Genomic DNA, 22931 nt, shown 5'->3' with positions numbered 1-22931 from the left:
CAACGACAGTTTACCAAATATTACAAAAGCAACCCGAAGTATGCCCTTCAAGGCGTGCGAACCATCTAAATAAAACAGGCAGTTCGCCATAACCTTCGCTCATCATCATCATCAGCCTGACTACACCCACTGCAGGGCAAAGACCTCTCCCATGTCTCTCCAATTAACCCTGTCCTTTGTCAGTTGCCGCCACTGTATCCCCGCAAACTTCTTAATCTCATCCGCCCACCTAACTTTCTGCCGTCCCCTGCTACGTTTGCTTTCTCTTGGAATCCGCTCCGTTACCCTTAAGGACCAGCGGTTATCTTGCCTTTGCATTACATGCCCTGCTCAAGCCCATTTCTTCCTCTTGATTTCAACTAAGATGTCATTAACCCGCGTTTGTTCCCTCACCTACTCCGCCCGCTTTCGATCTCTTAACGTTACACCTATCATTTTCCTTTCCATAGCTCTCTGCGTTGTTCTTAACTTATGCTGAACCCTCTTTGTTAGCCTCCACGTTTCTGCCCCATAAGTGAGTACCGGTAGGATACAGCTTTTGTATACTTTTCTCTTCAGGGATATTGGTAAGCTACCATTCATGATCTGAGAGAACCTGCCATATGCGCTCCACCCCATTCTTATTCTTCTGGTTATTTCCCTCTCACGATCCGGATCTGCGGTCACTATCTGCCCTAAGTAGACATATTATCTTACTACTTCCAGCACCTCGCTACCAATTGCGAACTGCTGTTCCTTTGCTAAGCTGTTGAACACTACTTTGGTTTTCTGCATGTTAATTCTTAGCCCCACCGTTCTGCTCTGCCTGTTTAACTGATTGATAATGCTTTGCAGTTCTTGCCCTGAGTGGCTTAGCAAGACAATGTCATCAGCGAATCGGAAATTACTCAGGTATTCTCCATTAACTCTTATTCCCAACTGTTCCCATTCCAGACCCCGGAATACCTCCTGTAAGCAGGCATTGAAGAGAATTGGCGAGATCGTGTCTCCCTGCCTGACACCTTTCCGTATTGGAATTTTATTGCTGACTTTATGGAGAACTATAGTAGCTGTGCAATCGTTATAAATATCTTCCAATATTTTCACATAGCTCTCTTCTACACCCTGATTCCGCAATGCCTGCATGAAAGCTGAGGTTTCCACTGAGTCAAATGCTTTCTCGTAATCAATGAAGGCTATATATAGGGGTTGGTTATATTCTGCGCATTTCTCTATCACCTGATTGATAGTGTGAATGTGATCTATTGTCGAGTATCCTTTACGAAAGCCTGCCTGATCATTTGGTTGACTAAAGTCCAAGGTTGTCCTGACTCTATTAGCGATTACCTTAGTAAATACCTTGTAGGCAACGGACAATAAGCTGATTGGTCTGTAATTCTTCAAGTCCTTGACGTCTCCTTTCTTATGAATTAACCTTCGCTATACTCACTTAAAAGGAACACGACGGCTAAAGAAATGACCATCTCTACCACAGCTTTCTACAGAAAAATAGGGAACGCTCTATCGGATTAAAACTGCCTCAATATGACTCGAAGACGCGAACCTGCTCTTGCATTTCTTACCCCTCATTAGATTATTGAGGTCTCATTAGAAAGACCATGAAACTTCATAAAGTGCCCAGTATCTTAAAATTCAGCACCAAAATATGGGGTGTCCCAGCTAACTTGGACCAAGATGTATAAAAAAACTAAGCGTTCTTAAGAACTGAAATCGCGTGGATGTTGTTAGGGTTTATCTAAAGTTACGATACCATTTTTTTCCGCTCCTTCTTTTTGATTAATTAGTCGAGATAAATAAATTAACTTTTTAAATATAGCTTGAAACATTCATGAATCAACAGGAAAGTTGTGGAGCTCCACAAATATTGTCCAAACCAGGAACTTCCAACGAGATCGACTTAGCGTGGACGTTTTCATTCGGGAAAAAACGAAAGCCCGCGGAGTTTAAAAAATACCACGTGACAGCACGCTCCGTGCGCCCCAATGCTCGGCAAATACAGCGCTCTCATCCGAGCTCTGTAAAAAGCATCGCTCGCTTTGCGCCTTTCGTGCTGCCCAAGACATGGCTTCGCGTTGTGATTGGTTCTAAGATAAGCGCCAGTAGCTTCGTTCGGCAGTTGAAAGAAAGCGCGACTTCCGTTTTTCGTTGTGATTCCCACGACATTATCAAGCTTATTATCTGCGTATTTGCTTGTTAAAGATCTTCCTCCCAAATTCGAACTCACGAGATTGTCATCGTTCTTGCCGCAAGCATTCTGCTAACGTGCGAACGCAATTATCCCTGCCAAACGGGAGCCGCGCTTTCTTTCAACTGCCGCGCGTGCCCACTGGCGCTTATCCTGGAACCAAGCTCAACGCAAAGCTATGTCTTGGCCAGCACGGAAGGCATGAAGCGAGTGATTCTTGAGTGATGAGCGAGTGATTCGCGGCGAATTCGGGGGCACGGAGCGCGCTGTCACCTGGTATTTTTGAAACTCCGCGGGCTTTCGTTTTTCACGAATAAAAACGGCCATGCTAAGTAGACCGCGCTGTAAGTGCATGGGTTGGACAATATTTTTGGACATCCACAACTTTCCTCTTGACGCCTGAACGTTTGAAGCTATATTTAAAAAGTTAATTTACTTATCTCGACTAATTAATCAAATAGGAGGAGCGAAAAAATGGTACTGAAACTTTAGACCCTAAAAACATCCACGCGATTTCAGTTCTGAAGAACGCAGTTATTTTTATAAACCTTGGTCCATGCCTGCTTGGACGACCTGTATAACTTAACGACGCGAGTGAAACTAAGCGCATCAAGCCTTATTAAAAAATATATTTCTCCATAGCAGTGCAGAAATTCTTATTCAAACTTTCCTATTGCATCGAACGAAACACAGTATATTTGGACGCATTTTTCAGTTTGATACAAAAGTGAATTACGAATTCCAAAATCCTCCTATCTTGAGCTCAAGGCGCCAGATATTTGTAGACAAGTATTTATGAAATGTTGACATACTAATCAGGCTTTTTGCTGCAGAACAGATTATTCACTACACGTTACACTAGTTTATATTTGATACATGTAGCTATGTCCTTAACCCATGAGGTACTTTCGTTACCTCACAAGAAATGCTTCTGTGTGGGTAAATACGCTCTTAAATTTTTACCGCCATGGCAGAAATGAAACTGACCTTCCTGCTCAAATCTTTGCAGTCGAAAAAAAATTCCCGTCTAATACGTGCTACATATAGATTAACCGCTGCAGGGGCGCATGCGTGATTTGTCTAGTTTTGTTGTCATGTGTGCACAGTCAGTAGAGCTAAACAAGCCTTCATACACTCGTCTTCTCACTCCAATACCAGAGACTCAAATGGAAAAAGCAGGGACTTAGCGGTTTCGTCACACCTGCTTAAAGCCCACGCCTGTTCTCGGCCCGTCCGTTTGTTTTTATTTTCATTTTGTTTCGTGTTTTAACGCGCACCTTTATGGGGGGCTATAAGGAACGAGAACCCTAGCTTTGGCGCAAGCGCCGATAATTGACGCGACACATTGAGAGAGATTAGGCCACCTTTGCACCACCACGTGGCTGCTCGAGAGAGCGACGTTGTAATGCTTAACCGGCGCCTGGATTTAACGCGAACCCCGCCACGCGCCCTATCTAGGCGGCCATGCTGCGGTTTTCCTGTGGCGTTTTTTCCAAGAACAAAGAGGGGTAAGAAACTCTGGTTAGGTCCAGTTTCAAACAATTCAGCGCACCTGGCGACTGGAGGTGAACTGATGCTTAAAACTGAATTATTCCATCCCACGTTCAAAGCTGGTAAGGCTGCGGCCGTGGTCGAATTGCCTGTGTGACCGGGACAGGGATGCCCTCTTTTTTCCATGGTGATAGTTCGAATCATGCTCGGGGATAAAGTTTGTTTCTGCAGGATACCGCTGTCATGACGGCGATACGACGTCCTAGTTCTCTTCCCTCCGGCCGCTGTGGGAGGATGGTTGCTATCCTTGGCCAAACCCCGCTGAAAGACGTTCAAAGCGTTTGGCGGCGAAGTGTGTCGGCGGGGCACTCAGCCGTTACTCCATGATGGCAGAATCGGCAGTCCGGATATATTTCTGCTCTTTGGAAGTGACACATCTGATTTTTCGCACAGGTCCATCGTGTATTCATCAAGTAAATTACGTACAGTCTTTGTCAAAAGTACCCAGGCTGCATGATTTGCTTCTAGCTTGTATAGTGGAACCCTTGTGGCTTTCCTAAAGACCGAAAGTTGTTGGAAGGTAAGCAGACCCCCAGTCCTTACCTTTAACGACGATTTAAGCTTCAGGGAAGCTGTAAGGGCTCCACTGTACGAGCTAGAAGCAAACCATGTAGCCTGGTTACTTTTCAGAAAGGCTGTACCTGTGTTTATGTTTTGTGGCTCGTTTGAATGGAAAAGGGCTTCTGCACTCTCACTGGCGGTTTTCTCTTCAGCGCCGACACGTTTCCACGCAGAAAAAGCACCGGTAATGTCCCCAAATAGTAATCAATGCATCTCGCGTACCACCGTCTCCTCACATGGACATCAAGAGGGCATGTGACAACACCACCCACACAGCCATCCTTAACGACCTTATTCCTATCAATTGCAGCAGCCGCTTCTATAAGTACATCATCTCCTTCCTCTTCAACCGCACCGCCACAATCGGCATGAGCACCATGCGATCCCAGCCCTACTACACTCCTAATTACGACACTCCGCAAGGATCTGTGCTCTCCACCCTACTTCTTAATATCGATCGGTATGGCCCTTTTGGCCCACCGACTAACCGCTGAAGAGGACATCGGCTACACCTTGTATGCAGGCGATATTACCTTATGGTCTACTCGTGGCTCCCTCGCACATAAGGAAAGGGTCTTCAATAAGCCATTCTAACCGTCGAGAATTTCGTCGCCAGAAGCGGCATGCAATATCAAATATCAAGTCATCTGAATACACTCAACAATATCTGTTTCCGAATCCATGACCGGCTTATAAATGTAAGCCTGCTTATCCCTGTCATCATCCTCTGGTTCAAAGTGACGGCAAACCTACCCACATTCTCCAGACCCTCCACACCCTCGTTGCCCACATCACCACACTTGATCCCCGTCATAGCGGGGCACAGAAAAAGCGCGCGAAGAGGACACTCTTCGACTCTTCAAAGCCCTGGCTATCAGCCGCATTCAGTACAGCCTTCCCTACCTCCACCTCACTAGGACCAAGCAATACAGGGCTGAAGTCCTAATTCGTACTCTTTTCCAAACGACTTTCGGACTCCCCATGTGCATGGCAACGTCTCAATTAGTGACTCTGGGCATCCATGACAAATTCGGTAAAATTCGAGATCTGGTCCTCTCCTGCACACGCACGCGCTTACTCACTACCTCCGCATGACGGGCCAGTGGCCATTAAATAATCTCTTGTTAATCGTTCATCACACCGCATTGCTCGGATGGCCGCCAAGTAACATTTGGTGGAGCTTGCAGGATAGCACCGAACTCACGCCCTCCTGGTCATGGTTCTTCAGAGCCCTGTGTCTGCATCCTTCTTTTCGCTTCGTCCGGCTGTGCTTTAGCCTGTCAGACCCGAACCGACCTCGCAATTGCTTCCCCATCCCGTCCCCCACCTCGACCACCCGACTCGACGAACTGGAACCGACGCCATGACCAACCTGGCCTACCGAGCCTCCCTATCCGAGACGCCGCCCATCTGTAGACGCCATCCCTCTGTCCATGCCGTTCGGCGCGTTCAAGGGCCCAGGCCGTCAGCTCCTGTTAACCAGTGGCTCGGAAGCTAGGTGGACCTGTACTCATTCGCTCGTCTCTTTCATCGTGGCGGAGAGCCCTACACCACCTGTTGTACCGTGATCTCAAGCCTATCATCTCATGCGCATCTTGGTCATTGTCTTCTAATCACCATCGGGGCGCTCGCACAAGGGTAGAAGTCATTAACCTCTTGTCCATCGTTCATCGCACGTCATTTTTCGGCTGGACGGCACATAACAATGTTGAGGCGAAAGCCTTTTATGGCTGTAGATTGGCGTGGACAGGATGTGTCACGCTTTCACCAATCCATAGCCAATCGACAATTCAATCTATAGGCATTCGACAACGAAATCCATATTCCTAGCTAAACCATAACTCACAATCAATATACACAGTCGCATAGCCTTTTAGTACTGAGTCACAACATCACTGCATGCAATCGAAATCCGCAACACCTCACAGTGCTTCTCTCAACACTATCAACATGACCACTTAAAGCTTGAGTCCTATGTCACTACAGCTATCATCACATAAGCAGCTGCATCTTGCACAGTTCCAGATTACCAAAAGCACTTTCCCGTCCCCGTCATTCCTATCCCACTTAGCACACGCACAGATCACCTTTTAGGTTTTGTTAAGCAACCTCCGATGCAGCATTACTAGGCGCCGCCTGAGACGTGACTGCATAAAGAGCTCGCCAACCAAAGTCCCACTTGACACCGCGCAGCCCAGAAGGTACACTGCACAGTACAAGACCACTGGCTCCTTCTGACCCCTGTCGGGGATCGCGTGCGGATTTCCCGCCAGTCGTCGGTGACGGACGGCGAGCCCTGCTTCCGCAACGGCCACAACGAGGCGACGATGCTGGTACCTGCGGAAACATGCGTCCCAGAATTCATGTCGATATGGCGGCAGGAAAACGAGGTAGTTTGACATGCTTTCATATCAAATTGCAATGTATTCCACGAATGCACCGGCTTTTTTCTTCCACAAATTTTCGCCCCTGCATGCTAAGAATGAATAACGTCTACAGAAATTGCGCAATCTAGAAACAAAATATGTTTTCTTTGAGCTGCAGACAAGTCTTGTTTCTTTATGCTGCACAAAAAGCTATCCCTGTGGGTCTAAACAAAGCGTGGAAAAATGATCGCCTAATGAAGATGACCATCCAGCAGTTTGGGCGACCTTGTAAAAGGGTTCGAAAAAAAACTGTTCGCTTGGTTGAATTGCGCCCGCAAAGATATGAAAAACTCGGCTACGGTGATAGCATCAAACATTCTCGACGGCCGTCAAAGAGCAGTATCTCTACGGTTGTCGGCCACGCTGATTTTGGAGCAAGAAAGATGCTTCGAAATCGTACGCAAAAGTTACTACGACAATCTCAAAAAACGTAGAAGCCCTTGGGCGCGGCTTTGACCATTCCAGGCAAATCTGGTCGCTTCTTGCATAAAAAAATGGAAAAGCGTCCTGCCCGTCGGCTTTGAACAAAAACAAATATTAAAACCCTTAGTGACCATACTCCACTCTCTAACAAGCATGGACACGATGCTTTGCAATGAAAGGAAAAGTGTACAAAAATAAACTCTGTGAATACAAGAGCAAAACATACGTAAACGCCCTCAAAATGGCTTTATATGCACGACATCTAGCACTTCTTGCGGCCAGCGTCACTGGGATCCTGTCACCCCATCAGGAACAACTTCGTGGGCTAGTTCCCTAGCATGCGAATGATGTTATATAATCCGAAATCGTGGAGTAAAAGTTTCTCGCTCATACCATGGCGGTGAACGGGTGTCGAGAAAAAAAAAAACTCTAGCTGGTCACCTGGCTTGCATGCTGGGTGGCATCGACGCAGATTGTGGCTTCGGGCGCCGGTGTCCTGGGCTGGGGGCAGACGGTTACGTCGAGGTTGTCCTCGTCGGTGACGACCGGCAACATTGATTGGAGCGTTGTCGTGCCCTTTCCTTCTCAATAAAGTTAAGCAATGGCGCCCAGAGGTTTTTCAACAGATGGATCACGTCGTAGCGCAACAGTTCTTCCGCTTGATCCCCAATGGCTTGGCATTCTGGCGGCGACACGCGGTAGTTGCTTCGGCGGAAAGGTCGGGAGTGTTCGTCGGCTACACTGCGATGTTTTTTAATTGGCGCTTGTGGGACCATTGACTACAACAAAAAGCGTTCGCTGTAACATTGATTAGGACTTCGTGCCTGGTCTTGTCTTTTACGGGGCAGGGCTGGGGTGGTGTCAAAGGCGGGCCAGTTCTCTTGGTTGCGCCAATCTCTGGGAGATCTGTCGCACGTGGCGAAGGCATCTGGTACGTTGGATAGCTCGTCTAATAAAGCAAATCTTCGTGCCTGATGAGGTGTCGGCATTCTTCGCCTGTTTGTCAACACCACTAAAGCTTGTACATCTCAGAAACAGACGATGCCTCTAGCGATGGCCATTCTGCTCGAAGACCAACTGCATATTTATATCGAGGATTCCCTCGGTTTTCTCTGCTATCCCGGGAAGTAACGTTTTGCCGGCGTGGAATGTTCACTTATTATTAAGTAGAGTCAATACCACGCGATGCTTTGTTGTTTTCTTCGAAGTGAGGGTTTCGTCCATCGAAAACGTGATAGACTTTATTGAATGACGATGGCTGCGTGATGATCAGTCTAAAGCTGCATGCCTGAGACCGCGTCACGGGAACAGTGCTAGAAGAATATATAAAGTTGCAGGGTGCGTATGTTCTCCGACTGTCACTCTCTCTTAAAAACTGGCTACGGTCTTTGGCGGGTTTCAGACCACCCCGGCGAAAAAGGTTTTCTTTGATGTCCCGCATGACGGGGCACATCTTCTTCTCCTCGGTCATGTTAGAGTCTTTGCGAGAGAATACATGCTACAGATCTTCACCGTATGAAACGGGGCTCTCATGGAGCAGCGAATAAACTTTTTCCGGGCAGATGATGTTCGTGAATGATTTCAGGACTACGGTTTTAAATGAGTTCCAAGATTGCGCGGAAGCCTCGTGATACTCGTATCAGGTACTTGCTTGGCCATTTAGAAACAAAGCATGCTTAGCGTAGTTTTTTTGGTCGTCCTATCCGCTGAAGGGCGCCACGCGATCTCACTGGCCCAAAGATTCCTGGCGTCTGCCTGGGGCAGGCCAGAGAACACAAGAGAACCGCGTGGCTTCTGAAGAACCATCGCTGATGACGAAACGCCACCCTCCATTTTCTGAGCATTGCAGGTTCGCGGTGCACCATCTCCAGCAGATGATACGTATTGTCAAAGGTGGTCAAATGTTTTTAAGCATGAAGTGCTTTTAGCTCCCGTTGTCGGCATTGTGGTAACGTCACGCCGAGACTGAGAGCCATCATCCGGGAACTGAAATCCACTCATCCGGGCACTGAAATCCACTCATCCGGGCTCTGAAACGAGAACATCCGGGCACCATACGAGACTTAACGAGATTCAACGAGACTCTCTAAGCCCTCCTACGGGACCGGCATGCAAGCGCCGGCTGCTCTCCAAACGAGTCACAAAAAATAACTGCTGCCAGTGTCTTGTGAATGTTTATCAAGATATCAGTCGAGCTGTGCATTTGATAATGCACGGAATTATAATTTTCGATTTCTAATAACGCGTGGAAAAAGCACATACATGCCACAATACACTTCGTTGTCATACGTAATCTGTTAGGGGCTTTGAGAGAAGGCCGCTTAGAGAAAGAGGGCGAGAAGGGCTTTCGGCGGAAAACTTTCGCTCCCTCCCCAATAATGGCGCTGCGGTCCCACACTCACGCATGTAAAAGACCGGCCGCTTGGCCTTCAAGCCCTTTCCCCCTCTGGCAGGCAGATGTATACACGCTCGCGGAGTATTCGAACGCGCTGCATATACATTCTTGTCAGGCCTGCGTCTCGTCGTGTCCGCGTACGCTTCTGCATCGTCCTGGATTTCAATGCCGCGACCGTCACAGCTGCTTAAGCCGAGCAATGGAGCCTGTGTTAGGCAGTAAACATTTCATTCTTACTCTACTCTCGGTTACGGGAGAGGCGCAATCTTTTCTCAAATGAAAGCCTTTATTTGGCTGATTTCGACCAAAAATAGCCGGACAACTCGGCGAAGGCAATAGTATCAAACATTCTGGGTGGTCGTCGTAGAGAAAAATCTCCACTGCTCTCGGTCGCGCTGAATTTAAAGCAAGAAAATGATCTTCGAGATAACACTAAAAAATTACGACAGTCTCGAACAATGTACAGCGCTTGCGCATGTCTGTGATCCTTCGCATACGGGATACGGACACCGCACACCGTCACCTCATATGGGCCCCTGCTCATCAGGGGTTGGCAGGAAACGAGGCAGCAGACGCAGCCGCCCGCGCGCTCTCTCACCGGGCTGTTTTCTCCTCCCCACCTGATCAGGAACCCGATTTTAATCCGGTTTATACGTTCAAAAATATCGCAACCTTCTTTCAAGATAGCCATCGCCTTTACCCTAGCCCATGTAAAGGCCTCATGAAGGCGGATGAGCGGCTTCTTCTCCGCCTCTTCACCAATACATTGCTGTGCCCGGCAGCACTAAAACATTTTTACCCCTCCTTTAGCGGCAACTGCCCGCACTGTAGTGCGGTATCTTCGGACACCTATCACATGGTGTGGGCCTGCCCCTCCAACCCGGCCATTCCCCCTATCCCCAACCCAATCCGGGAGGACTGGGAGGCGACCCTGCTCGGCTGCCACGACTTACAGGCCCAACAAGCCTTAGTCGGGCGCGCCCGGGCGGTGGTGGTGGTGAAAACTTTTTAATAAGCAAAAGGAGAGTTTGCAGACCAAAAACGGCCCTTTACATAGGTGGAGTCCTTAGTCCGGGACCCCGCTGGACAACGCCGCTACTCGCGCCCGTTGGACTAGAGCCCTTTGAGACTCCAGCCCCGAGCAGTTGAGCAGGGCTGCCTCCCATGCCTCTCGGGAAGGGGAAGGATTGGGGGGAAGGGAAGGATTCTTTTGACAGGCCCAAACCATGTGGAAGGTATCAGATACTTCCCCACAGTGAGGGCAGCGCCCATCAATTTTGGGGTCGAAATGTTTCACTATTGCAGGACACAACAGAGTGTTGGTCTGCAAGCGCCTCAGAGTTCGCTCATCAGCTTTACTTAGGCCCTTAGCCGGGACCGGGAAAAGCCGATGGCGTTCGCAATAGTAGTCTAGAATTTCTCTGAACCGCAGAAGCGGTTGTACAATCTCCGAGCCGGAAGAGCTTGGATGAGGTGCCCGATAGGTAAGCGCTCGGGCAGCCACGTCCGCAGCCTCATTATCTCTAACGCCCTGATGGCCTGGAGTCCAAACTATGCGTTTGGGCGAAGGGTCCGATTCCCTCACTGCGCGCTTTAATATACTGTAGGCTAAAGGTGAAATCTCGCCAGCCAGGTAGTGTTGACAGGCTCGACGCGAATCTGTCACGATTACCTTCGAATTCAAGTCCGAAGCGGCAAGCGCAATGGCTACTTCCTCGGCCTGTGCCGAATTTCGAGCTTGAAATGAGAGACCGTTAACGCATTGATCCCGGCATTGAGCCCGGGCGGCGGCTACCGCCACTGGGGTCCCAAACTAGGGACCTCCACCTAGTGTTTGTAAGGATCGGTCCCTTACGGGCCGATCCAAACACCTCCTGGCCATCCTGAATAAATGTTTTCACCACCACCACCGAGTCACGTACGTTGCCCTCTCATGCCCCAAAGTGAACAGACGCATGCCGTCGGCTTTGAACAAAAACAAACAAAATCCTTCGAAGCAAACACTTCGCGGCAAAAAATTCAGGGGCACTTTGACTGTCTAAAGTGCGTAGAGGCGAAAGCGTTTTTCGAACCACTTTCGCTGCTTCTCTGGCACTGGTGGCGTCACATATAATTGAGTACTAATTACTAAGTGATGACAAATCTCTACTTAATGGTTAATTACTGATGAATGCCTGAATACTAATTAACTGCTAATTAATGACGCTTATGCTTCGCCTTTAGGAGTGGAACGCGACAGCGTGTTGTAGCGCTGCCAGGGAGTCCACGGAACGCCACCACCCGTTCGGCGCGATGCCTTGCCCTTTGAACGCAACGCTTTTTTGAGGAAAGGAAATGGCGCAGTAATTCTCTGTCATCTCGGTGGACACCTGAACCGCACCGTAGAGGAAGGGAGGAAGTGGGAATGAAAGAAGACAAAGAGGGCCCTAATGAAGGAAATGAAAATTGTATTTGAGGAACGGAAATTACGCAGTAACTGTCTCACATATCTCGGTGAACACCCGTCAAAATTCAGAGGGCACTTGTTTTACCTAAAGTGTGGTCACTGATGTGTGGTTAAGATGTTAAGCTTCGCCTCTAAGAGTGAAACTCGACAGCATCTTTCAACGCTGCCAGGGAGTCCATAGAACGCCATTGCCCATTCGGTTCTACGCCTCGCTCGTCGGTAAATTGGTTTTTGAGGAAAGGAAATGTACCTGTCTCTCATATCTCGGTGGACATCTAAACCTCTTCGGAAGGGAAGGGAGGAGGATGGGAGTGAGCGAAGACACCGTATTCACTAGACGCGCCTTTCTTCATTCCAAACCATCGAGCTGGCATGGCGGAGTGGATAGCATGCTCGTCTCGCACGCCGAAGACCGGGGTTCGATTCCCGAGCTCGACCGATTTCCTACTGGGGTTTATTTATTTATATGGTCTCACTAGAAAAGTTAATTAGGCTAATTGGGTAATTAAGCAATTAACTAAGCCCAGTCCCACTTACTTGGAGCATCACTATACGATCCCTTCAATTGGTCGCATGGTTACTAGGCGAAGTACATTTGGCCCCGTTTGAAATTCGCGCACTGTGACGTCACGGCCGTTTCGACCAATTGAAAAGCGTGACATTTTCTGTCGACAACTGCTGCTTACAACGATGAGGCACTAAAGGCTTTAATGCCTCATCGTCACAGTGCGCGAATTTCAAACGGGGCCAAATGTACTTCGCCTAGTAACCATGCGACCAATTGAAGGGATCGTATAGTGATGCTCCAAGTAAGTGGGACTGGGCTTAGTTAATTGCTTAATTACCCAATTAGCCTAATTAACTTTTCTAGTCCGGCCATATAAATAAATAAAACGGAGTAGGAAATTGGTCGAGCTCGGGAATCGAACCCCGGTCTTCGGCGTGCGAGACGAGCATGCTATCCACTCCGCCATGCCAGCTCGATGGTTTGGAATGAAGAAAGGCGCGTCTAGTGAATACGGTGTCTTCGCTCACTCCCATCCTCCTCCCTTCCCTTCCGAAGAGGTTTAGATGTCCACCGAGATGTGAGAGACAGGTACATTTCCTTTCCTCAAAAACCAATTTACCGACGAGCGAGGCGTAGAACCGAGTGGGCAATGGCGTTCTATGGACTCCCTGGCAGCGTTGAAAGATGCTGTCGAGTTTCACTCTTAGAGGCGAAGCTTAACATCTTAACCACACATCAGTGACCACACTTTAGGTAAAACAAGTGCCCTCTGAATTTTGACGGGTGTTCACCGAGATATGTGAGACAGTTACTGCGTAATTTCCGTTCCTCAAATACAATTTTCATTTCCTTCATTACGGGCCCTCTTTGTCTTCTTTCATTCCCACTTCCACCCTTCCTCTACGGTGCGGTTCAGGTGTCCACCGAGATGACAGAGAATTACTGCGCCATTTCCTTTCCTCAAAAAAGCGTTGCGTTCAAAGGGCAAGGCATCGCGCCGAACGGGTGGTGGCGTTCCGTGGACTCCCTGGCAGCGCTACAACACGCTGTCGCGTTCCACTCCTAAAGGCGAAGCTTAAGCGTCATTAATTAGCAGTTAATTAGTATTCAGGCATTAATCAGTAATTAACCATTAAGTAGAGATTTGTCATCACTTAGTAATTAGTACTCAATTATATGTGACGCCACCAGTGCCAGAGAAGCAGCGAAAGTGGTTCGAAAAACGCTTTCGCCTCTACGCACTTTAGACAGTCAAAGTGCCCCTGAATTTTTTTTACTCGGCAATGCTGCCGAAAACAAAATTGGGAGCTCCGATTGCTCCCGATGAGATACATCGCTATATTTTAAGGCGGAAGCCTTTAATGTCTCATCGTTGTAAGCAGCAGTTGTCGACAGAAAATGTCACGCTTTTCAATTGGTGGAAACGGTCGTGACGTCACAGTGCGCGAATTTCAAACGGGGACAAATTGTACTTTGGCTAGTAACCAGGCAACCAATTGAAGGGATCGTATAGTGATGCTCCAAGTAAGTAGGACTGAGCTTTGTTAATTGCTTAATTACCCAATTAGCCTAATTAGCTTTACTACTCAGGCCATATAAATAAATAAAACCGATTAAGAAATTGGTCGAGCTCAGGAATCGAACCCCGGTCTTCGGCGTGAGAGACGAGCATGCTATCCACTCCGCCATGCTAGCTCGATGGTTTGGAATGAACAAAGGCGCGTCTAGTGAATACGGTGTCTTCACTCTCATCCTCCTCCATTTCCTTCCGTCGAGGTTTATGTGTCCACCGACAAATGAGAGACAGATACATTTCCTTTCCTCAAAAACCAATTTACTGACGAGAGAGGCGTAGAACCGAATGGGCGATGGCGTTCTATGGACTCCTTGGCAGCGTTGCAAGACGCTGTCGCGTTCCACTCTTATGGGCGAAGCTTAACATCTTAACCACACATCAGTGACCACACTTTAGGTCAAAAAAGTGCACCCCCCCCTTAATTGTGTGACACAGTTACTGCGTAACTTCCTTTCCTCAAATACAATTTTCATTTTCTTCATTACGGCTACTCTTTATCTATCTTCTTTCACTCCCACTTGCTCCCTTCCTCTACGGTGCGGTTCAGGTGTCCACCGAGATGACAGAGAATTACTGTGCCATTTCCTTTCCTCAAAAAGCGTTGTGCTCAAAGGGCAAGGCATCGCGCCGAACGGGTGGTGGCGTTCCGTGGACTCCCTGGCAGCGCTACAACGCGCTGTCGCGTTCCACTCCTAAAGGCGAAGCTTAAGCGGCATTAATTAGCAGTTCATTAGTATTCAGGCATTAATAAGTAATTAACCATTAATTAGTGATTTATTATCACTTAGTAATTAGTACTCAATTACATGTGACGCCACCAGTGCCACAGAAACAGCGAAGGTGGTGCGGAAAACGCTTCCGCCTCTGCCCACTTTAGACAGTCAAAGTGCCCCCTGAATTTTTTCTCCGTAAGCCGACACTACTCTTTAGAATTCATCAGCCTTACGCAGGGCCGCACTCTCTAAGGAGATATATCCACCCGTACCTCAGTCGCTGAACACTATTTATGTAAGCTTGCCAATGATGTGTTGCAGAAATGGTCATCTGTGTTATAAGTTCGATACCGAATCATTCCGAGAAGTGTGATTCGATATGGCAATGGTGAACCAGAGGACTAAAACCTGTAAAAGAGTTTTAAGCATGAAATGCTTTTTAGCTCCCGTTGTCGGCAGTGTGCTGACGTCACGCCGAGACCGAGGGCCATCATCCGGGCACTGAAATCCACTCAACCGGGCACTGAATTCCAGTCATCCGGGCTCTGAAACGAGAACATCCGGGCACCGTACGAGACTTAACGAGATTTAACGAGACTCTCTAAGCCCTCCTACGCGACCGGCATGCAAGCGCCGGTTGGTCTCCAAACTAGTCACAAAAAATAACTGCTGCCAGTGCCTTCTCAATGTTTATCAAGATATCAGTCGAGCTGTGCTTTTGATAATGCACGTAATTATAATGTCCAATTTCTAATAAAGCGTGCAAAAAGCACATACATGCCACAATATTTAAGCATGAAATGTTTTAGCTCCCGTTGTCGCCATTGTTGTGATAGTCACGCCAAGACCGAGAGTCAACATCCGGGCACTCAATTCCACTCATCCGGGCACTGAAACGAGAACATCCGGGCACCGTACGCGATTTTACGAGACAGGACCGGCATACAAGCGCCGGTAGCTTCGCGCCGAACGGGTGGTGGCGTTCCTCCCTTCCTGTATGGTGCGGTTCGGGTGTCCACCGAGATGACAGAGAATTACTGCGCCATTTCCTTTCCTCAAAAACTCAGGGGGCACTCTGACTGTCTAAAGTGCGTAGAGGCGAAAGCGTTTTCCGAACCACTTTCGCTGCTTCTGTGGCACTGGTGGCGTCACATATAATCGAGTACTAATTACTAAGTGATGACAAATCACTAATGAATGGTTAATTACTGATTAATGCCTGAATACTAATTAACTGCTAATTAATGACGCTTAAGCTTCGCCTTTAGGAGTGGAACGCGACAGCGTGTTGTAGCGCTGCCAGGGAGTCCACGGAACGCCACCACCCGTTCGGCGCGATGCCTTGCCCTTTGAACGCACCGCTTTTTGAGGAAAGGAAATGGCGCAGTAATTCTCTGTCATCTCGGTGGACACCTGAACCGCTCCGTAGAGGAAGGGAGGAAGTGGGAGTGAAAGAAGACAAAGAGGGCCTGTAATGAAGGAAATGAAAATTGTATTTGAGGAAAGGAAATTACGCAGTAACTGTCTCACATATCTCGGTGAACACCCGTCAAAATTTAGGGGGCACTTTTTTTGTGGTTAAGGTTTTTTAGGTGGTTAAGATGTTGAGCTTCGCCTCTGAGTGTAGAACGCCACAGCGTCTTGCAACGCTGCCAGGGAGTCCGTAGAACGCCATTGCCCATTCGGTTCTACGCCTCGCTCGTCGGTAAATTGTTTTTTGAGGAAAGGAAATGTATCTGTCTCTCATATCTCGGTGGACACCTAAACCTCTCCGGAAGGGAAGGGAGGAGGATGGGAGTGAGCGAAGACACCGTATTCACTAGACGCGCCTTTGTTCATTCCAAACCATCGAGCTGGCATGGTGGAGTGGATAGCCTGCTCGTCTAGCACGCCGAAGACCGGGGTTCGATTCCCGAGGTCGACCAATTTCCTACTTCGTTTTATTTATTTATATGGCCTGACTAGAAAAGTTAATTAGGCTAATTGGGTAATTAAGCAATTAACTAAGTTCAGTCCCACTATGAGCATCACTATACGATCCCTTCAATTGGATGCATGGTTACTAGGCAAAGTACAATTGGCCCCGTTTGAAATTCGCGCACTGTAACGTCACAGCCGTTTCGACCAATTGAAAAGCGTGACATTTTCTGTCGACAACTGCTGCTTACAACGATGAGGCATTAAAGGCTTTCGCCTGAAAAAGCGTTTCGTTCAAAGGGCAACGCATCGCGCCGAACGGGTGGTGACGTTCCTCCCTTCCTCTACGGTGCGGTTCGGGTGTCCACCGCGATGACAGAGAATTACTGCTCCATTTCCTGTCCTCAAAAAACGTTGCGTTCAAAGGGCAAGGCACCGCGCCGAATGGGTGGTGGCGTTCCTACCTTCCTGTAAGGTGCGGCTCGGGTGTCCACCGAGATGGCAGAGAATTACTGCGTAATTTCCTTTCCTCCAAAAGCGTCGCGTTCAAAGGACGAGGCATCACGCCGAACGGGTGGTGGCGTTCCGCGGACTGCCTGGCAGCGCTACAACACGCTTTCGCGTTCCACTCCTAAAGGCGAAGCTTAAGCGTCATTAATTAGCAGTTTATTAGTATTTAGTCATTAATCAGTCATTACACATATAATCAGTAATTTGTCATTACTTCGTCATGAATTATGTGTGACGTAATCCAGTGGTAACATAACCAGTGTCACATACGCAAAGTGGTGCTGAAAACGTTTTCGCCTCTACGCACTTCGGACAGTTTCGAACGCGCTGCATGTACATTCTTGTCAGGCCTGCGTCTCGTCGTGTCCACGTGCGTTTCGCATTATGCCCGTAAACATTTCATGCTTACTCTACTATCGGTTACGGGAGAGGCAGAGTTTTTTTTTTTATTTGGGGTTTGTAAATTTCTTATAGTAGTCAAAAAATTACGAGGAACTTTAGCGGCTAAAGTGCTGAAAGGCGAAAGCCTGAGTGCTGCATTCTGCTACGTGATTGTTCACTGCACATTTTGTTGGTGCATTAATTAACTGCCAATTAATGACGCTTAAGCTTCGCCTTTAGAAGTGGAACGCGACAGCGTGTTGTAGCGCTGCCACGGAGTCCAAGGAACGCCACCACCCGTTCGGCGCGATGCGTTGCCCTTTGAACGCAACGCTTTTTGAGGAAAGGAAATGGGGCTGTAATTCTCTGTCATCTCGGTGGACACCTGAGCCGCACCGTACAGGAAGGGAGGAAGTGTGAGTGAAAGAAGAAAGAGGGGCCGTAAGGAAGAAAATGAAAATTGTATTTGAGGAAAGGAAATTACGCATTAACTGTCTCACATATCTGAGTAGACACTAGTCGGAAATTGTATTTGAGGAAAGGAAGTTGCGCAGTAACTGTCTCACATATTTCGGCGGACACCCGTCAAAATTCGCGCGCGGTGACGTCACGACAATTTGGACCAATCTGAAACGCGGACAATTACGCCTTGCTCGTCGGTAAATTGGTTTCTGAGGAAAGGAAATGTATCTGTCTCTCATATCTCAGTGGACACCTAAACCTCACCGTAACGGGAAGGAAGATGGGAGTGAACGAAGACACCGTATTCACTAGACGCACCTTTGTTCATTCCAAACCATCGTGCTGGCATGGCGGAGTGGAAGCGTGCTCGACTCGCACTCCGGAGACCGGGGTTCGATTCCCAAGCTCGGCAAATTTCTTACTTGGTTTTATTTAATTATCTGGTTGGACTAGAAAGGTTAATTAGACTAATTAGTTAAGAAAGCAATTAACTAAACTCAAACTTACTTGGAGCATCACTATACGACCCCTTTAATTGGTTGCATGGTTAGTAGCCAAAGTACAATTGGCCCCGATTGAAATTCGCGCACTGTGACGTGACGACCGTTTCGACCAACTGAAAAGCGTGACATTCTCTGTCGACAGCTCCTGCTTACAACGATGAGGCATTAAAGGCTTCCGCCTTAAAATACGACGTCTCAGATTAGGTTTCTTAATTTTACTGGCGGCGCATCGCTTTGAGACGCGCATTTGAAGGGTGGAAGAAGGACATCACAAAAACTTGCGTATCGCTAACTGGACACCAAATGTGAATGCTAAGCCGAGATAACTGTGCCAGGATCTCAAGTTAGTCGTCTGTACCTGTAACAACGATCGCTCAAGCCAGAAATTACAAAAACAAATACATGCAGCGGCTTCTGTCACGCACCCCGGTAACTGTACTCCTTCAAGAGAATTGTTCACCGTCCCTATTCGTTTGTCATTTTAACGCCCACTGCAGTTTCTGCTGAAACGAACCATGCAGTGCCCAAACAGCGTGGATACAGGGCTCTGTGAGACTGCAGGTGGTCTTGAGATACGTGAATAGCAAGCGTCGCTGGCTTCCTGTGGTGTGAAACATGGCCTCAGACAAGCAGTCGTGCACAGCAACTTCATCAGCTCAAGCTATGAAATCATAAGGTCAGTCATATGCCTTCATAACTGGGAGACAGTTATGACCCCGATAGGCCGGTCTTCACAGGCGAGAAGTCAGCTGCCGAATTTATTCTGTTAACACAGCAGTTTCCAAATGTTCTCACAGAGAAAAAAAGATGTGCTGCCAGCGATGAAAGCTCCAAAACGTCTTCAGGCCAATGTGTGCACCGTTTTTGGAAGCCTAGTTTAGAATTCCTATTTTCGTAGCATAGTTTTACATAGCTCGACTTCTTTGTAAGGTGGCAGTGTGGCACGATATGCATATAATACCAAAACAAACTGTCGTTTAATTCTGAAAAGTCGTAAAGGCGAGTGAAGCGTTTTTTTCATTCGTTATTCTTGACTCGACGAGAAAAGTTTGGGGTTCATATGGAAAATTCAGGGGCACTTTGTTGACCTAAAGTGCGGTGAGGCGAAAGCCGTAAGCGCGGTGTTCCTGTTAGGCTTCGCCTTTAAGAGTGAAACGCGACAGCGTCTTGCAACGCTGCCAGGCAGTCCATAGAACGCCATCGCCCGTTCGGTTCTACGCCTTGCTCGTCAGTAAATTGGTTTTTGAGGAAAGGAAATGTATCCGTCTCGCATATCTCGGTGGACACCTGCACCTCGCCTTAAGGGAAGGGAGGAAGGTGGGAGTGAACGAAGACATCGTATTTACTTTGTTCATTCCAAACCATCGACCTGGCATGGCTGAGGAGGCCCCCTCCGGCTTTCGAGGGGAGCGGACGCGGCATGGCTCTCTCCGTGCGAGGTCGTTTAATCCAGAATTCATAACATATGTAGCCTTTATTAATAGGGAACATGGGCCCTGTCAAGCCGCGCGTTTTCCGGCTTTTTGCCCATGTTCCCGACATTGTGTACACATGATGTCAAATACATCTCTCTGTCTGTCTGTCTGTCCTTTCACCGGCGACGGCCGGGGTGCGCGCGTGAATCCCCCCCCCCCCCCCCCCCCTGAGGGGTACAGGTTCGTGCTAGCGTCGCTGCCGTCGCACGACGGCCTGAAGGATTGCGTGTTTCTACATTGCGACGTGGATCGGACGCCTTACAAGATTGAGGATTTTCGAACGCCGCTCGAAGCAATTGGAGTTTTGAAAGCTGTGACAGGGATCGGCCCGTACCAGATGGGACACGTGTGGCTGCTCAAACTCCGCACTCAAGAGGCCAAGGACGCGCTGGTGCAAGCCGGCGGTTTGGAGGTGAAGGGGCGGTACAGTGCCGTCATCGATCCGGTGCGCGAATATCCATTGGGTTCCTTTCTACGTGCCGGATGAGACCCTTCGAAAGGTCCTGAGTGAGTTCGGGGAGGTGATCGACATCCGCTTGGAAGAATGGCGTGCGAGTGGTTTCGAGCTTGCGGAATCGACGACCCGTGTTGCTCGCATTGTCCTCAAGGAAGGTGTCACCCCGGACTCCCTCCCGGACCTTTTCAAACTAGCCGACGGCCCCGCACTCGTCGTCGTGCCCGGGCGGGCGCCGACTTGTCTGCGGTGCAAACTCAACGGCCACATTCGCCGTGAGTACCAGATGCCAAGATGCAGCAACTGTCGCGCGTTTGGACATGAACGCATTGATTGCGTTCGTACTTACGCCGTCGTAGCCGGGGCAACCAGGGTGGCTGAGGAGACCAGCCACCTGATGGACGAAGAGGAGTCTGAGAAGGCAGCTTCCTCGGAAGACAGGGCAAAAGGCAGTACAGTGCAAACAGCGAGCGGCGAGGATAAAGCGCCAGCCGAAGTCTTGCCTAACGAGGATGGAAAAATTCAGGCAAGCACGGCTGCGGTGAAAGAGCCAGCAGCGAGCCAAGGTCAACAGCCGGGGAGCGCCGCAGCTGCCCCACGAAACGAAGCTTCGAGCAGCGGAATTCAAGGAGCCAAAGCACAGGATTCCGGGAAAAACGACACCGACACCACAGACGCCATGGACGCCCAGCCAGCGTCGACAAAGAGGCGCCTGGAGAAGGCGGAGGGTGCAGTGGGTGAGCAGCGGCTCACCCAGCTCGAGAAGGAATGGAAGGTTGCAAGAGGGAAGGAAGGGAAATATGTGCGCCCTTCCCGTGCGTCATCGCTGTCGCGCGCCGACGGCGACCCTTCCCTGGAACCGAGCAGGAGTTGTGCAGGCGAGTAATCGCCTCGCTTTGGGTGAGCCCTCGCTTTCACAATGGCACCTGTGCTCGCGCCTCTCTGGCTAGCCACACTGAACGTGCGCGGCCTCGGAAGTAAGTGGAAGCAGTACCCACTGAAAAGGCTAATGGTGGAAAGGGAGCTGCATGTAGTCGCGGTACAGGAGACAAAAGTGGAGAGCGAGGGCCCCACTGACTGCATGGTGAGCCCGTTCCGTGGACTTTATGATGTGTGCGTCAGCCACGCTGTTGGTACATCGGCCGGTTGCTGTTTGTTTTTGAGGAAATCGGCTGGGTTTGTGGTAGAAAGTGTCACTAGTTGCTTGGAGGGACGTTATGTCATGTGTGACTTTAAACACGGAGATTTAGGTGTTCGTGCTTTGTGCATCTATGCGCCGACAAAAGCTAAAGAGAGACTGGGTTTTTTTGAAAACGTTGCTGACTTGTTTAAATGCAGTAGGCATCTCCTTGTTATGGGCGACTTCAACTGTGTATGCGAAATGGAGGACAGAACGCCAGCCAACACCTGCACAGATGCAAGTGCGGTATATCTGACAGACCTTATAAATGAGGTAGACTTGTTGGATGGGGCCTATTTGGCTAGAGGTGGCAAGCGTCAACATTTCACTCATTATCAAGGATCTAGCCATGCTATATTGGATCGTGTTTACATATCATCACCACTTGCTCCTAACTGTGAGGACTATGTGGTGGAGTCAGTTTCCTTTAGTGACCACAGTTTGGTTATGGTATCACTAGGTAGAAAGAAAAGGAAGAAGGTTGAATGGTGCTTGTGGAAACTCAACGCGAATTTGTGGAATGATGACGCGTTTGTTTTGGGAACGAAGGAAGAATTACACGCACTTTTAACATCAGACGGAAGATCCATAACTGAGCGATGGGAAACCTTTAAGCAAAAGGTTAAAACGAAAGCAATAGAAAGAGGGGGCGATTTGAAGCGTAATGCGCAGAAGGAAGAGAGAAGCCTCAGACAGGAGCTTGAAGCGCTGCTTCAAATAGAAGCCCAACTCCCCGGCGGGTTCGGACAGGAAATACTAGCAATAAAAAGAAAGCTTGAGAAACTAGACGAAAATAAGTATAGAGGAGCAATAATACGTGCACGGGGAGAAAAGCTACTGGCGGGTGAGGCTCCAACTAAGCGTGCCTTATCAGACGAAAAAGCATACGCTAGAGCTAAAGAGATATTAGAGATAGATTACAAGGGGAAAACGACGCACGACCAAGCGGGTGTTAAGAACGCCTTTGAAGATTACTACACGGAACTGTTCGGCCACAGATTACCCGATAAACCTGGGATTGAAGAAGGTTTTTTCACAGCAATGCCTAGGCTGGACCTTGATACTACAACGGCACTCGAAAGAGATATCACTGTTGGTGAAGTCGAAAGAGCCATCGACGAACTAAACCTTGGAAAATCGCCAGGTCCAGATGGACTGAGTGCCGCTTTTTGCAAAGAGTTTAAACCTGGTGTCGCTGTGGCCTTGCATGGGGTATTCGTGGAGTCATTCGAGTGCGGATTATTGCCGCCCTCTTTTACGCGCGC

General features: G+C 48.7%; 1 protein-coding gene across 1 annotated transcript in view; it reads right to left on the bottom strand.

Annotated features, from left to right (window-relative positions):
- Positions 1–5972: 5972 nt before the first annotated feature.
- Positions 5973–22931, bottom strand: part of LOC149343409 (uncharacterized) — a 45674-nt gene continuing 28715 nt past the window's right edge. The window contains exon 4 of the mRNA XM_089542387.1: positions 5973–6634. Within this exon, the coding sequence (XP_089398513.1) occupies positions 6388–6634 (247 nt within the window). The 3' untranslated portion in view covers positions 5973–6387. The remainder of the gene's footprint in view (positions 6635–22931) is intronic.

Source organism: Amblyomma mixtum, chromosome 5, assembly GCF_055824585.1.
Source record: "Amblyomma mixtum isolate Tamu chromosome 5, ASM5582458v1, whole genome shotgun sequence".
NCBI lineage: Eukaryota > Metazoa > Arthropoda > Arachnida > Ixodida > Ixodidae > Amblyomma > Amblyomma mixtum.
The sequence above is the reverse complement of the archived record's forward strand: the minus strand, read 5'-3'. Positions and strand labels throughout refer to the sequence as shown.